At 36.9% G+C, this 18,871-nt stretch overlaps 1 protein-coding gene across 3 annotated transcripts in view; it reads right to left on the bottom strand.

Moving 5' to 3' along the window:
- Positions 1–18,871, bottom strand: part of camsap1a (calmodulin regulated spectrin-associated protein 1a) — a 41,949-nt gene extending 23,078 nt beyond the window's left edge. For 2 of the 3 annotated variants that reach the window (XM_084387031.1, XM_084387032.1), the window contains exons 1-5: positions 18,500–18,871; positions 17,210–17,367; positions 8,126–8,388; positions 4,192–4,353; positions 3,900–3,980 (exon numbers count right to left, since the gene is read on the bottom strand). In XM_084387031.1, coding sequence (XP_084243157.1) covers positions 3,900–3,980; positions 4,192–4,353; positions 8,126–8,388; positions 17,210–17,366 — 663 coding nt within the window. In that variant the 5' untranslated portion in view covers position 17,367; positions 18,500–18,871. Of the gene's footprint in view, positions 1–3,622; positions 3,656–3,899; positions 3,981–4,191; positions 4,354–8,125; positions 8,389–17,209; positions 17,368–18,499 lie in introns of all 3 variants that reach the window. The other variant, XM_084387030.1, reaches the window with a different exon arrangement.

Below are 18,871 nucleotides of genomic sequence, written 5' to 3'. Positions count from 1 at the left end.
CAAAGAGTTTAGCACAACTATTTACACAGACAGACACACACACACACACACACACACACACATAAATATATATAACTATATATTGTGTCGCTTTAATAGAACCATAGAACCTTGATATTACCAATTTTTTTTTTTTTTTTTTAAGCTCTTCTCTTTAATTTTGTGCTTGATGTTGTGAAGTGCAAGTGACTTCCATGATATTTTCTATCATGAAGCTTTGTCTGGATCACTCAACACAAAGTATTGTGTTCTGAAAGATTAGATTTCTTGAATATTGCATGTTTGCACTGAAACATGGAATCAACATGTATCCCTTGTGGTTGTTACACACCTCAGCTATAATTTGAAATGTAGGTTTGTCATAAGAGAAAAGGTTCAGTCGTACATTTAAAAAGTTTTCTAAGTGAAAATTGTGTTTTACTCATGTGAGGAAACTGTTTGGCTACAGTTCTAATAAAAGATGCTGGTCATCAGTCTGTTTTAAAAAATTAAATAAAGTAAAAGTTTTATTTAAAGAAAAGGGGCAACTTTCATTGCTTTTTGTGGCAAAAAAAAAAATAAAAAATATATATATATATATATATATATATATATATATATATATATATAAATGTTTGAATGTTTAAAATCCCTATGCATTTTATTTTACCCAGAATTTAAGTAAAAATATGTAATTTGTTGTTTTGCAACACACACACACACACACACACACACACACACACACACACACACACACACACACACACACACACACACACACACACGTCTGGTTCACTATCTTTGTGGGGACTCTCCATAGACGTAATGGTTTTTATACCGTACAAACTGTATATTCTGTCCCCTTACACTAACCCTACCCCTAAACCTACCCATCACAGGAAACATTCTGCATTTTTACTTTCTCAAAACAACTCATCCTGTGTGATTTATAAGCCTTTTGAAAAGTGGGGACCGCTGGCTGGCATTGTGATCCCCACAATGTAGGTGATCTCAGGTTTTACTATTCTTATGGGGACATTTGGTCCCCACAATGTAATATAAACAAGGGCACACACACACACACACACACACACACACACACACACACTATGGGCTGGGTTAAAAACTAAAACATTTTCTGTAAAAAATACTAAAATAACAAAAGTACCAAACAAATTTATATACACTAAAAAGATGTTTTTGTGTGCGAGCCCAGAGAATCACCAGAAAGCTTTTGATGAAGTGTCATTCTTTAAACATCTAGCCTAAGCAACTGTCGTAAAACCATTAACAAACCCATTTAGGATGCACTCTTCCCCCGCCAGTTCCACTTGTAAACACCTTCACTGTGAGTTAGATAAATGTTTTGATTCTTTGTATTTTTTAACACTGATCCTATTGGCATCAGGAAACAGATACAGATGTTCTAGAAAAAAAACATCAACAACTACACCTTTTCTTATTGAGAAGAATATAGTACGGGTGTGTGGGTATAGGACTCTTTGGCTTGATGAACGTGTCTGATTCTTTGTCTTAGGCATTAACATAAACCTATAGTTCAGGTACTACTGAGGTGCTCACACACACACACACACACACACACACACACACACACACACACACACACACACACACACACACACACACACACACACACACACACACACACACACACACACACAGTTGTTCTTAAAACATCTCAAGACATATTATTTTAATGAATATAGCCAGTGTTTTGTAGGTGTAATGGTATTCCTGAATTACTTGACTCAAATATTTCTGACTCAATTAACATATAGGCTACCCTATTGATCAACCAGCAAAGATTTTGACACTCAGGGTGTCAACATTGCGTAATACTTGCTTGGGTGAATTTCACCCCCAACAATCAAAGGAAAATACAATCAGCAACAGTTTACCCCCCCCCCCCCCAACAGACTGGAAGGAGCCAGTTACCCAGGAAGCAAATCTCACCAAGCTTGACACCGTAAATCAGAGACCCTGTTTTCGACACATGGATTCCCTGTCAATCATGAGTGACAAGGGGTCATAAATCAATCAAATATAAACCCAAAAGTGACACATGGTATATGTTAATACTACTCACATGCACAGTCTCTCACATACTAAATGACACGCTCACTTCAAACATGACAGTTCACTCGAAAATGAAAATCCTGTCATTTAACTGACTATAGAAATAAACACAAGTATCTTTTCCATAAAATAAATGTGGATAATAATTCTGTCTGCTGAGCTCCAAAAAGGACGCAACTCAAAAGTAGTCTGTACAAGTTAATAATAATAATTATATTACTTAAAAATAAAGCAATACGGTCAAAGTCTTTGGATTCCACGATAACTGTGTGAGGAACACGCTGAAATGTAATTTTTGTGATTATTTGTTGAAAATCTTGCCTTCTGTCTTAGCTCTGATTTTTTTTTTAATCCTTAGGATACACACGACAGCATTTTCATTATGAGTGGAACAAACCTTGAAAAAAATAAAAATAATTCATGCAATTTTGAAAAAGCCTTCCTAATGTGGAATGTGTTATGTGGCAAAGTGGCTTCTTCTGTGTCAAATAATTTAATATACAATATATATATATATATATAGACCTATTACAATCAATCTAAAAATCCCGAGTTGGCTTTTTTTTTTTTTTACTTAAAATAATGTATGAAAATACTTAATTTAAATAAAATACATAAGACATATATAGATATTTTTGGTGTTTTTTTTTTTTGCAAGATAGAGGGAGAGGATCAGATTGGACCTGGAGCCAGGATCATAAAAGTCGTTTCTCCAAATTCAGTTTAAAAGTAATTTTATTTTGCTTTTTCTTCTATGGTGAGAGTCTGAAGGTCTTTGCCTCTACATCACAGATCCAAACACTCTTCTGGACCTTTACTGTTGAGGTCAAACACCTTCAGCAAACACAAAATAATCCACTGAATGACATTTTGAATGATTGGATGTGTGGATGCATGAAAAGACAGATGGATGAATGAAAGAGTGAAGTATTGTGTGCGTGTTAAAGGTTTGTATATAAATGATTGTCCGAATGTTTGGGATCGGTAAGACTTTTTGATCTTTTTAAAAGAAGTCTCTTCTGCTCACCAAGACTGCATTTATTTGATCAAAAATACAGTGAAAACAGTAATATTGTGAAATGTTATTACAATTTAAAATAACTGTGAATATATTTTAAAAGTTGTATTTATTCCTGTGATCAAATATGTATTTTCAGCATCATTACTCCAGTCTTCAGTGTCACATGATCCTTCAGAAATCATTCTAATATGCTGATTTGCTGCTCAAGAAATATTTCTGATTATTATCAATGTTGAAAACAGTTGAGTGTGAGTACTGTACCACACGAGAGAATTCCACTGGCTCCAGCATGCAATGGGCCAAAGCGTTCATGAGATCAGGCTGAGATAGACAGAGACAAGACAACGAACAACAGAGAAAGAGAGAGAGGTGGACAGAGAGATGAATGCATGCATGAGATGCACAATGACACACACGTTCCCCCTGCCAAACATACACACACACACACACACACACACACACACACTATCTAGTCATTTGCCCGGAGCATGACGTGGCGGACACAGGGGGCGCTGTGGCACTTACAGGCACGAGCTTCCAGTACCATTTTGAGGGAGACTATCCGACAGGAAGGGGCGGGACAAGAGAGACAAACAGGAAGAGCATATAGGTTAAAGGTCGAGCAGAGAAAGAGGTGTAGGGAGAAGAGAACGATCAGATTTAAAAGCAATCGAATCTGATCACAGAACAGGGTTAAACCGTCTAGTAAAATGCACAGTGAGTGATTCAGCCAATCAACGAGGAGGCTTGCATGCTAACGGTCTATCATTGGATGGGTTACGAGACTCGTGATTGGTCAGACCTTCTGATGGCACGGCGAATCCATCAGCGGCTGTTTCATCTTGAGTTCCTTCTCCGAGAGCTCTCTCGTCTTCAAGATCACCTGCAACACAAACACAAACAGTTCAGCGTACTTGACTCCATTTCACACTGTAATAAAGAGTCTGATATACTATAAACACTATTAGAGACCTTAAAGGTACAGTATCAAAAATAGCCAGTTGAAGGGTGAGGGAACATGTTTTGGTTTAAGAAACCTTGACTAACCTTATGTGTGAACTTAAATGGCCAAGTTAAAGAAAAAACAAACTGACCTTGTTGATCCAGAACAGCATGGCGTCCTCCATGTCGAAGGGAAGCTCTTTAGAGGCGCAGAAGGAGGAGAAGCGCTTGACGCTTGCCACGACTCTCTCTACAGCCATCATCTCCACAGTGTACGCCATCATCAGAGCGTCTATCAGCGGAATATGAGAACTCTACACACACACACACACACACACACACACACACACAAATGTAACCGGACAGATGATAGTAGTGTTGTTATTGTTAACTAAAACTACATTGTTTTCAGTAACTGAAACGAAGCTGAAATAAACCTAGATGAAAAAAAAATGTAAAAGAAATGACTATGTTGTATACGATGAAGAACTAAATTTACTACAAATAAAATTAAAGATATTAAATATTTAAAAAACTAAACAAATAAAAATGACAAAAACATAAAAAAAATTTAAACTTAAAAATGAAACCATAAAAATATAAGTCAATTCAAATTATTAATAAATACTATAATAGTATACAAATAATACTAAAATAACACTGCTGGGAAGTTAAAAGTTTGAAAGTCATAACTGATTTGCATTTTTATCAGAGTAAATATACATAAAGGAGTAAATAAAGTTAATAAAAAAAAAAAATAATAAAAAAAAGAGTAATCATATAACAATGATGGCATATCAATACTGATTTATATATTTATAGTAATTGAATATAACAGATATAGTTTAATATATATATTATATTATAATATAATATTATATATATATATATATATATATATATATATATATATATATATTATTTATTTATTTTAACAAAGAAACAATATATTAAAATATTTAACAATATATAACAGATCATAAACTCACTATGTTGCATTTTACATCAGTGATTGGTGTCTGTTATCTCACAAAATAATATGGTTATTTTGCATTGAATCAAATTTTCTGTAAAATATTTTAACTTTTGTCAATCTGATCAAATTTGGAGTAAAAAAGGAGTCAATGTCTTAAATCGATCAATACTGTTATAAACAAACAAATAAATGATTAAAGCAACAAACAAAAAAAGCTATTACCAATATGGTGATGATTTACTGTGCATCCCTAGATTACATTGCACTGACAAATTGCATTATTTATAAATTGCATTGATAATGTTAAAGTGGTCTTAAAAATAGAATCACATTTCATGTGCACAGAAATCTGTGCACAGTATACATACAGCACACCGATGGAAAAATATTGAGAGTAGTATGAGTAGTATGCCATTCCAAACATACTGTAAGAAAGAGAGAGCCGTTTACATAATCTCTCAACAAGATGGAAGACTCAAGAGATTCAGCCGTATAAGGAGAACATCAGTCCTGCTGTACTCAATCTCTGTTTCACACACACACACACACACACCTGACAGAACACAGACTCACGGCGCAAGTGTTTGTCAGGGAACTGGCAGAAAGTCCACTGCCTCGGTTTAATGATGGGAAAAGAGTCGGAGTGTCATTCAGAAACACACTCTACACACACTAACCTCTGATCTGATTCCCTTCAATCGAATGCGTTATTACTCTGATAGCGTCTATAAACATGTTAACATGCTCAGCAAAATTCTCTTCAAACTGACCGTTCAAGAAGAAAGTCTGCAATTTGTTATACAAGCACTAAAAGAAAGAAAGAAATATGAAATTATTTGCTTAATTTATTTTTATCAAAACCACTGGAATGCAGGTCACATTATTTATGTATTATTTATATCCTATTATACTCTTCTAGCAATACTGAGAATGCACAAGTACTTGTAATCATGTTGTGACACCCTTCGGAAGCAATGGCACGTGAAATCAAGCATTCCTGGGAAGCAGTGTTGTTATTGTTAACTAAAACAAAAACAAAAAAATCGGTAATTGAAATGAGGCAATTCTTTTTTAAATAAACGCAAAACATCACCAAAATTGTAAATGTAGTTTCGGCAATGGACTGAAATAAATACATTTAAGTACTAAAATTACTAAAACTATAAAAAAAATATTAAAAAGAAAACATGAAATATTTCAAAATATGAAATAAAAAGTTAAAATTATATACATATATTTCAAAAAATGACAAATGCACATAACAAAATTACTAAGCTTAATCTATAGTTGAAATGAAAACTGAAAATATAAAATAAAAGCCAATTCAAAATATAAATAAATACTATAATAGTATATAAATAGTACATAAATAATGTGACCTGCATTCCAGTGGTTTTGATCAAAATAAATTAAGTAAATAATTTCATATTTCTTTCTTTCTTTTAGTGCTTGTATAACAAATCGAAAAGCAAATGATGTGCTGCCATGACTGTGGTGATGAATATAATCATTCTGAAAGTTAGTGATGGAAAATAAATGAAAGAGACTTTGTGTTTGGGTGCATGTTTGTCCATTAGAGAAACACTATGGATGTTTCCATTGACCTACAAACAAAACACACACACACACACACACACACACACACACACACACACACACGTCTGGCCACTCCATCACCCCAGCAGGTTGAGCAGATGGTCATACTGTGCCTCAGTTCTGTCCTCAAATACACCTCTCCAAATCACTCTCTCACACACACACACACACACACACACACACACGTTGGGTTTCCATGTTTTATGAGGACATTCCACAGACGTAATGATTTTTATACTGTACAAACTGTACAATCTGTCCGCTTACACTAACCCTATCCATCACAGAAAACGTTCTGCTATTTTAGATTTTCAAAAAAGATTATTCTGTATGATTTAGAAGATTGTTTCCTCATGGAGAGCAATAAAATGTCCCCACAAGGTCAACATTTACTGGTATTACTATACTTGTATAACGATGGGAATACCAAGACCACAGACACACACACATGCGCGTACACACACAATCCATAATAGAGCGCAGCAGTGACTGCTCACTTTTCAGCCTTGGATTAGGAAGCATTTTTCCCATCTATTTTCTCTATAGTCATTTCAAACTATTCTGCAATAAATAGTTCCAAGCCATGAACCAAACCAAGTCAGTCTGAGATGAATCACAGCATTAAACTGAACATTAAACTCTGATAAACTCATTTTAAATGAATCACTGCAAAGTAAGTAATCATATATACGGTTTTATAGTCATTGATCATAAAAGTATATAAATACTGTTAATGACTATAATTTTAAAAGATTACTTAATATAAAAATATTAATAAATACTATAAAAGTATATAAACAATGTATATACGTTGTGTATGTGATATGCGTTCCAGTGATTTTGACCAGAATAAATAAAATATACATACATACATACATACATACACACACACACATATATATATATATATATATTAAAAAGGTAATAATTCTATATTTTATTATAATATAATAACTAAACAAAAATTATATTTATATATATAAAAAAAATTGTTATTATAATAAAATATAGAATTATTAGATTTTTTATATAATTCTATATTTTATTATAATATAACTAAAAAAATTTATTTATATACTTTTTTTGTTGTTGTTATATTATAATAAAATATAGAATTATTAGATTTTTTTATATAATTCTATATTTTAGTATAATATAATAACAAAAAAATAGTTATTATATTATAATAAAATATATAATTATTAGATTTTTAATATAATAATTCTATATTTTATTATAATATAATAAAAAAAAAAAAAAAAAAATATATATATATATATATATATATATATATATATATATATATATATATATATATATATATATATATATATATATATATATATAAATAATATTTGTTTTAAAAAAAATTATACATTAAACATTTTTGATAAAAATCAGCTTTGCTATGGGTAAAACTAACGGGATTTGTGCCTCTTAGACACAGACTTTAACACAAGGCCCTAACACTTTTCTATCTTCAGGTAAGAAAAAGTCAAAGGTCAAAATCACACCATCTTAATCGGGGTGGACAAGAGGTCGTCGTGGGAAACGGGCGTGTCATCTGGTTCTCTGACATATATCCCCCGTCGTGCGAGCGTTTGGATGACGGCCTGATGGGAAGTGAGTGCAGACGCTTGCTCTCCTTTCAGGAGGAGTCCGCAAACCCGACAGTAGAGCTCCGAGGACAGCAGCAGCGATAACACCGGAGGCTTGATGTGCTCGACGCAGTACTGATCCGTGTAGAACGGGTCTCGCAGGTCCATCGGGATGTGCTCTGATAGACAAACACACACAGAGAGAAACAGCTCGTTTTATACACACAAACACAGAAGTATGACAACCTGTACACATGTAAACCAGTACAACACTAATGACCTGAAACAACTATATATTTTAATATAATGTTATAATTATAAAAACAACAATTAAACATTTTGGGCCCTATCTTGCACCCAGCGCAATTGACTTTGTATTTGTACACCGACGCATGTATCATTTCTATTCTGCACCCGCGCACAGCGGACTTTTCCCTCCACAGACGCACGTCGGTAAACTAGGAAATACACTTGCGCTCCCCGGGGCGGTTCAGCGCAAAGAGGAGGCGTGTTCCGGCGCAAACGTTCCCTCATGCTATTTTACAGGTTTAGAAAACAATTCCGCCACTGACCAGGAAAAACCTAGTCTAAAGTCAGTGGCACGTTGCACATGTTATTCATATGCTATTTTAAGGGCGCATGCTTGGCCATAATCAATGTAGCGTGTGCACAACGCGCATGCACTTTGATTCTCTCATCTACACAGAAGCAGCAGTTTTCATTTTTGCAAATCATACATTATTACAATAGATAGATAGATAGATAGATAGATAGATAGATAGATAGATAGATAGTTTATTATAAAAGCATACATCTAGCTTACACATTTACCCAAATGATCATACACCTGTTTAACCGAAGTTAATTTGGGTGGGTTTCTCCCATCACCAAACGTCACTTCTCTGTGTTTTACGGCCCTGACGAGAACGTCGGTCTCCTCGGCTGTGAACCGCTCCTGGCGTGCGCCTGGCAAATCCGCCGTTATGATAGCAATCCGCCATAGAACAAACGTGCCTGCTCTTAAAGGGAATGTGAGATGTCGCTCTGATTGGTTTATTTCATGTTACGTCCAAACCACACCTATGAATAATGAAGCTTCTTCAGACCAACCCATTTTAGATTTGCGTCGGGCGCAAGAGTCATTTATCCCGCCGGTATAATAGCAACAGCGCCCAAGACCCGACCACAAAGTTACTTGCGTTTCGCGCTTGATACTTGCGTTTCAGATCGTTAAAATAGGGCCCTCTAAGTACTTGAAATAAAATATTTTTTTATATAAATATAAATGTATTTATTTTTAAATATTTTTATTTTTTTATTTTAGGCAACATTTCTCATTTTCGTTTAAGTTGAAGTACTAAAATTAATTAATGAAAACTATATAGTTATAAAATAAAAACTAATAAAAATGACAAAAACACACAACAAAATTCCTAAAACTTTAAAATGTAAAAAGAAAACAGAAAATAATAAAAAATAAATAAAAATATTTATAAAAAATCGTGACGAGACGACTCGACGCCCGTGAAGAGACGACTCGACGCCCGTGAAGAGACGACTCGACGCCCGTGAAGAGACGACTCGACGCCCGTGAAGAGACGACTCGACGCCCGTGAAGAGACGACTCGACGCCCGTGACGAGACGACTCGACGCCCGTGACGAGACGACTCGACGCCCGTGACGAGACGACTCGACGCCCGTGAAGAGACGACTCGACGCCCGTGAAGAGACGACTCGACGCCCGTGAAGAGACGACTCGACGCCCGTGAAGAGACGACTCGACGCCCGTGAAGAGACGACTCGACGCCCGTGACGAGACGACTCGACGCCCGTGAAGAGACGACTCGACGCCCGTGAAGAGACGACTCGACGCCCGTGACGAGACGACTCGACGCCCGTGACGAGACGACTCGACGCCCGTGACGAGACGACTCGACGCCCGTGAAGAGACGACTCGACGCCCGTGAAGAGACGACTCGACGCCCGTGACGAGACGACTCGACGCCCGTGAAGAGACGACTCGACGCCCGTGACGAGACGACTCGACGCCCGTGAAGAGACGACTCGACGCCCGTGAAGAGACGACTCGACGCCCGTGAAGAGACGACTCGACGCCCGTGAAGAGACGACTCGACGCCCGTGAAGAGACGACTCGACGCCCGTGAAGAGACGACTCGACGCCCGTGAAGAGACGACTCGACGCTGGCGATATGTTTATGCCCTAAATCAATACATGATTAACTAACTGTATTTCTCTATGTACATTTCTGAAATGCACTTTCTGTAAAGCTGCTTTGAAACAATATGTATTGTGAAAAGCGCTATACAAATACATTTGAATTGAATTGAATTGAAAAAATACTAAATATTAACAAGAACTATAGCAGTACAATACTTAAATGAGTAGATAGATAGATAGATAGATAGATAGATAGATAGATAGATAGATAGATAGATAGATAGATAGATAGATAGATAGATAGATAGATAGATAGATAGATAGATAGATAGATAGATAGATAGATAGATAGATAGATAGATAGATAGATAGATAGATAGATAGATAGATAGATAGATAGATAGGAGAAGTGACAAATCATATTGTAAGAACTGTAGAAAGACTGCAAGAAAAAGATGTGAAGATGTCATGTCACACAGCCAGAAAACTAAAGTGTCTGACAGGAGATTTTGAGATTAGCCACTCCTAGCCGCACGTCAAGGCTATCATCTAGCTAGCCGAATCAGACAAGCAAATCACAAACACTTCCACAGAAAGAGACGACATCAGGTGTGTCTCAATGTGATTATACATTCACGGCTTCAGCGCTAGGCTAATTACAACTAACTGCTAGGTTAATGTGGCTAAGCAGCAACACAATGTTTATTTCATTTGTTCATGTGTTTGACCTTGTTTGCTTGCTTTAGCCGTGAGAAGAGCGCGCGGTCAAGATGATAAGCAGCTTTAGGTAATGACGACAATCCTGCAGGTGGAAACGCTCACCATTGATACCAGTCCAAAACGACACTTTTCCCTTTACATTTTCTGTTTCTCTCTAATAGACTTGTTTTTGTATATTTTTTCCCCTCCACCAAGGGTCATTCTGAGGTTTCCTTCAAGTAGGAGGTCAAAGGTCAACCAGTCAGATTAAAGCCTGAGGAAGACTAACAGAAGCGAACTGTCAAATAACCTCTGATGAGATGTGTGTGTGTGTGTGTGTGTGTACGTACGTATGCAAGCGTGCATTTTACAAATCCTACATAGAAACACTGAAGGCCCGTTCACAACAAGAAGGATAACTTTAATGATAACAATAAGATGTCGTTATAAAATCATTATAAATATAAAAGAATAGCAGAATCCACACCACAACGATAACGGCACAGATTGGTATATAAATTGGACGATATAAAATATCGATTGGACGATAAAAACACTGACAGCCAATCATAATCCATCCCGCTTTAAAGAGCTTGGGCATTTAAAGCGACATTGTGATTAGAATAAACAGATATAATCCTGTGGTGCGGACGCTAATATGGTTATCTTGGTGTGAATAGGCCTCAAGACCTCATCCTAATAATGCATTTGATGGATGGGAATGTGTGAGATCTGTTTTGAGGGTGTGAAAAGAGACAGAGGAAAAGATCCGTTAGAAATCAAGCTGGAAAATTGGACTTGCCACTTGAAATTTAAGTCCAGTCAGATTTATTTGCATAGTGCTTTTCACAATACGCATCCTTTCAAAGCAGCTTTCCAGAAAGTCAATAAAGCTTTGGTGTTTTACCATAGACAATAGACATAGAGCAAGTTTTTGGGCTGGGCGATATATAACCATATAGGCCTACTGTATAATAATATATAACCATATATACAAGTGATCCTCTGGGCTTTAGATTAGCTATATTGTATTTATTGTGTGTTGCGTAGCACATATATTAGTACAACACTGATTTAGGCACACGTCTGAGTGTTCAAAGGCAATTAAGAGATGTTTGAATATTGGTCATTTTTGTTCAAAGCAAGAGTAAGCGATTAATGTATTATATATAATATTTGTATATATTAATGTAAATAAGATTGGACACCACAGGAGAGAAGTCTAATGCTCGGGTGCATGCTGGGAGAAAGTAATTAAGAAATGTAGTTTTTTTGCAAGCAAGAGTAAAAACATTCTCAGAAAGCATTGATTGGTTTGGTTGTCTTTGGTTATCGGAGTCTGATGTGTTTAACATTTTCCAAATGTAATTAAAAGTAATTTAAAAGTCAAGCGACAGTGTTGAGAAATATAGGGCGTGGCCTTAAAGGGATAGTTCACCCTAAAATGAAAATTAAAGCAACACCAAATAACTTTTCCTCTTCGGTCCCCCTACAGGTTGGAAGCGGAATTGTCCATTACCGCTGTCGTAAATAATTTAGCCTACCGCAGCCTACTGTCACACACACACACACACACACACTCGCTGTTTATCCAGCACCGGCTTTGGAATGAATGATGTCCACAGACAAGGTAGAGTATGTTGCATGATTTTATGAAAGTATGATGTATTACGACATCAGAAACGAAGAAAAACGAAATAATGACTATTGTAACGCTTGCCGTAAAGCAAGTCAAATTTGTAGTTTCTTATGTCTCATTCGAACTACAGATCCGCTACCCAATCTGGCAAACTTGCATAGTGCGGTTATAGCCGATATAGGGCTGCAAAGCGAATGCAGAAGTGCCGTTCACCCTGTTACGAGTTGATGAACCACTGAAATGATTTTGGAAACATTATTTTAAGGTAAAAGATTATCTTTAGTGTTGCTTTAAGGCATCATTTACTCACCCAGGTGTTGTTCAAATGCCCTTCTTACTTTTTTTTAATAAAATGTCCCGCTAGCATACGTTCATATAAATGGCAGTGAATAGTGACCAGTGTCTTTTTTTTAAAAGAAACAAAAGTATCACAGAATGAGCTTATGCAAAACGTGCCATATATTCTGTTCTGAGGGTATACGAGAGGGTATACGAGAGGGTTTACGAGAGGGTTTGGCGAAAAGCAAATTTAACGCATTATTTAACGAAAATCCTGACCTTCTGTTGGTCTTCTGTGCACAGCTGTGTGTTCATGTGACTCTGTTCATTCCGCCTCGCCCAGAAAAAGCACACAGGTTGTGAGAAATCAAGATTGATAAAAACACAACATAAAAAGAAATCCCCCCCAAAAAAGTATCCATGTACTTTCTTCACCAAGTTGAATCTCCGGACAGGAACACTGTTTGTCTGATGACAGGATAACAGTAGACGGATGTAAACGCTATAACTTTTAGATACATAACAGATATATTCACCTCAGAGAAAAAGCACATGGATTGTATTTCATATCACATTTTTATTAATGCTGTTCGCTATTCGCTGCCGCAAGTGGGACGTTTTTTAAAAATTCTCCTTTTGTGGTCCATAGAAGAAGGGCATAGAGCATTAGAACAACACCAGGGTGAGTAAATGATGACTTGATTTTCATTTTAGGGTGAACTATCCCTTTAATTTAAGACAGAATTAATAGTATAACGTAATGGCATTCCTTACTGTAATTGAACATTTATTACATTGTGAAAAACATTTTGTCATATTGTTGTCGACACCGCAGTACATTAAAGCAAAAGTTAAAACATCAAGTTTGGCTGCATGACAAAGCGTCACTTTCTTTGTGACTTTCCCTGTGCATTTTTACACTTAGCAAAGCACCATTTCACTGCGGAATGAAGTGAATTCGGACTGTTTGCACAGAGTAAACTCTCCTAGATGTCTCACAAGACCTTTCAGATTACCATGGTACTACTTTCTATTAAGATACACACGTTCATCTCCTAAACTGGCTGTTTGCGATGTAGATAACCCTTGATATCCTAGAATATATTTTTTAAATGTATAATAAATACCATTCGAATTTTTATTTCAATAATAGTAATAATAATATATGTTAAATTTAAATAATCCATAATTTTAAAACATTTCTGTATTACAATCCATATATACTACATAAATGACCATACAAAGAAAATGTTTTTACTTTATAATATTAACATAATATTTAAAACAATTCTATAGACATCACAGACCCCTTCTCCCGTGTGTGTGTGTGTGTGTGTGTCAGTAAAGGCGTGTGCACTACTTCTCATTAATAAATAAAGGCTGACAGTCAGAAGTGGGTCACACACTCGGAGGGTTTCCCTCACGATGACATCTGACCGCACCTTCCACGCTGGACAAAGAGCTTACGAGCAAAACTTCACATGAATCCGCAAGATCACATCAAATTGTCTTTATCTCTGTTTTAGCTGAAGAGACAGGTTCAGGTCTCAGACCCCGAAAGTCTCTGAGAAAGGGACAATCAGTCAAATACTAGGATATAACTCCACATTATTCTGAAATAATATTAGAGTGCATGCAGTAACTGAACATTTAGATTCAGATTTGTTTATTAAAAATATATATCTGCATAATGTAAAAGCTTTTTTGTGACAGTATGCACGGGATATTAAAACACAGACAATAGAACTCATTAGGGAAATGAGGGTGCTTAATTTAGATCCGGTTCCTTCATTCATACGCATGAGGCCAAAGAAATCTTACAGATCAATATGGATCTATAAGAAATAATGACAAAGCTTGTTTCAAAAGGAAGTTATCAAGTAGATAATATCCATTTAATTTATATACAAAATCATTACAAAACCAAACATTACATATTTCCCCCCCCCAAAAAAAACTATATTATTAGATTAGATATTAGATTTTATAATAAGAATGTTTTTGTTCTGAAGAAATCAGCAGATTTACAAGACCTCCAGTTACTAGCAAGCAGAAATCCTTTAGCGTCACTCAGGGTTATCAACACACCGTACACACGTTCACACACCGGTGCTCTCCCACAATCACAGCTATTTCAGTCTGTAAGCTTTGTGATGTAACACTGACAGCGTTATTTCTGTCCCCCGATTAAACTCAAGACACTCTGCTAGAAGAAAACACACACCATCATCATCACCACCTTCCTCCCTGCCTATCAAATCCAGTGTGTTTCATACGCACAAATGTTCATTTTCCAAAACGTGGAAAACTTGGAAAAAACAAATGGAATTTGCATTATAACGTGAAATGTCATGGAATTTTGCTGAAGAAAACAAAAGTAGGACTGTACAATTAATCAAAATGGCCACGTGGACTAGTGTCTGTGAATATTAAAGCACAAACAAATTGCGGTTAAAAACTGAAGTCTGCATGTTCAGCGTGTCTGTGTGTGAATGAGCGCCGCAGTGTTTGATCTACTACACACACATACGCATCAAGCACGCGTGACGCTCGTGGTGTTTTCAGCGGCTACCGTCTCACGCACTATATGAGGACATGAACAACTTCATCTAGCTGATCCAGTCAGACTGGAAGCAGAAGGTCTGGACTCCATCGCAGCTTTCATTGGCCAAGGACCGCCCAAGAGGACATTTGATGCAACCAATCACAGTTTGTTTTGTTCCGCATCATGTTTAGTGTGAAAATGTTGATGTCGATGCATCTAATGAAGTATCATTCAAGAACGTTGTGCAGGTTTATTGCAACAATGACACCGTGTACGTCACATACTCTCATTGTCACAGTTGCATAACATGATGGCTTTCTTTTTCCATAAGGGGGTTTGGCATCACGACAGCGCGCAGGTAAAGGTGCATTGTGTAATATTTAGGAGGATCTGTTGACAGAAATGCAATATCATATACATAACTATGTTTTCAGTGGAGTATAAAGATCTTACTTAATGAATCGTTATGTTTTTATTCCCTTAGAATGAGCCATTTCTATCTAGACACACATTGAAATGCGCCGCCATGTTTCTACAGGAGCCCTAAACGGACAAACGCGTTTCGTCACTGTGTTGTTCTTCGTGCAAAGAAGCTATAGCTAAAGTCAGCGAATAAAACACTGACACAATGATGAACAAGTAACAATAATATTCGCAATAAACACATCGTTTTACTGAATAATTAAGTAAACCTAATTTCTTCATTTATCTTTGTAAAGAAACCTCATTGCTTAACTGGCTACTCTCTGCTGTCTCAGACGACGACGACATCACTTCCTGTCGGCCACCGTAACTTCTGTTGGTTGCAATTCGCAACCTCACCACCAGATGCCGCTAAAAATTACACAGTGCACCTTTAAGGAGCACGACACAAACGTCTCCCAGAAATCCTGTAGATTTCAACCAATCAGATGGTAACTTCAAAACTCCTAAAGTGTTTCCCATTTCGTGTGCCAATTGCATCAGACATTCAGTCAACTTTATGAGCATATCAAAATTTAATTCGATAAAAACGATCATCATATCATATAGACACAGAAACTCAAAGGTCGTCATGACAACCCATCAATATAAAAGTTTGAAGAAACTGTGACAGAAATCTATTACTACTTCTCAAAGTAATATAATAATTTTTTTTTTTTTTTTATGTTTTAAGTAATATGATTGTTCTTCCATTTTAACAGTAAATCATAAATACAGAAAAATTAAAACAGACAGAAAAAAATCTAGCAGGGCACTATTACTGTAAAAATAAATAAATAAAAACATGAAAATAAAATAAAACAAAAAATACAAAAAATAAAAGATTTCATGTCCCTAAAAATTACATTTTTGTGAGACCGTCCGGTCCTTTCCCAACCTCTCTTCTGGTCACTGTGGACTCTGAGAAATGCTGACTAAGAATCCACACACACACACACACACACACACACCTTCTGCCACATCAGAACTATTTTCGCCATGCCAGTCACTATATATCTCTGTCAGCATCCAAAGCAAGCAGTTCAATAGAAGTCACAGGCCAAACAAGAGTGTGTTGTTCCCAGAATACAGTTGTCCAGCACAAAGATCTGTATTTCTATAGCTTTGGGAACCTATAAATATCACAATACCGTCACCTTTTTGTAAGGAGAATTGCAGAAGAGAGATGCACCTACCTTCACCGTACGCTTTGGCGAACAACCAGCGGAGGTTAGCTTCTATCTTTGCTCGGGCCGAGTCGTACATTTCCAGCGGCACGATTTCAAGTCCTCCCTCCATCGAACCCGCTCTTCTCGGGCCGCCGTCCACACCTGCGAGCGCACCTACATCCATCCTAAACACACAAGAGGCACTGAAAACATCGTAAAACTAACAGTTCGTAACATTAAAAAAATAATTAAAAAAGACAATTCATTCAAAGGAGTTATCCGGCACAATGTCCATGCTGCTCTTTTACGAAGCATGCGCAAAACGTTCTATTCCTCAAAGTAATCAGCAGGTTTATTAGGCTGCTGTCACTTTAAGAGCTGCACAGATCCAATATACTGTTATACACATGCATCTTATTTCTCAACTGTGTATGTTTACTTAAGATATAACAGACTACACACACAGAGAAAAAAAAGCTGTAAATATTTTACCTTTAGGGGTACAACAGCTTGTCACAGGGTCTGTACCCTTAAAATTACATCTTTGTACCTTTTTTACTCCAAAAAGGTGGATATTAGTTCCTTAGAGTACAAATATGTAAAACAGAGCTCAATTCAGCATTCACACGCCATCTGAGACCTATCTTTCTGCACGTGCTATAATATAAATATATATATACACACACATATACACACACACACCGGTAAGTACATCATTCTTTTATTTATTTAAGAGTAAATAATATTTCAATAGCTAGCTTGAACAAAACATTTTGTTGTCAACAAGTACTGCTGCACATTTGATATTAAATTTTGACTGTGATGTACCATGGTAAATGCCATCACTTTACTACAGTTATACCACCGTACTAAGCCCAGCCTTTATTGAATGTAGACAGTTTGCAGTCATTGGAAAACCAGTACACAGTGTAACGTTAATTCTGTGAGTGTTTAAACACCAAAACAGCAGAGGCCCAGACAGACAACCCAGCATCCTGATCCTGATCCTGATCCAGACTGTGTTTCAGACCAAACAATGAAGGAGTTACAGAGGAACAATCACCTTCCAATAACACCACATGAGACAGCAGCACTGAGGCATGACTACTCACAAGTGATAATGCATGTTTGTGAAACAATGCGATTAATTATGATGTGTTCCTAAATACCATCCTCAATGCATGCTCAGCAAACGCGAGATTATGAATGAATGGAGCTGCTTTACTATCACTCTCACAGAAATATTATCTGACTGCACCTGTCCGCTAGCGGCCACAACCAGTGCCATCAAAGACGCTCGAGCGACCCGACATTTACCTCGATCCCCGTGCAGAATCCACAATCCAGCTTTGAAGATGCGCGAATATTTCCCGACGCTTTTCCCGAAGGCTCTTCTTCTTCCAGGCGTCTGATCGTTCCCCTCCCCGCCCAGCAGCGCGAGCGAGCGAGCGCGGCCTCCGCTACATGGCGCGCCGCGAGATATTCAGCAAGTATGACGTAAACGGACGGAACAACACGTTTTCAAAAATGTCCCAATTCAAAAATACATATTTGCTCGTGTCTCTTCCGCCACCCGGGCGCTCGCTCATTGTCTGGCTGCCGTTGTCATGGGAGACGCCGCGGCCCTGGGCTGTTATTGTCACTATGCACATATATATGCACGCTCATGGAGGGACAGTGCGCATGCGC

The sequence above is a fragment of the Rutilus rutilus genome (assembly GCF_951802725.1).
Source record: "Rutilus rutilus genome assembly, chromosome: 18".
Classification (NCBI taxonomy): Eukaryota; Metazoa; Chordata; class Actinopteri; order Cypriniformes; family Leuciscidae; genus Rutilus; species Rutilus rutilus.
Note: the sequence above shows the minus strand (reverse complement) of the source record. Positions and strands in the feature narration are given on the sequence as shown.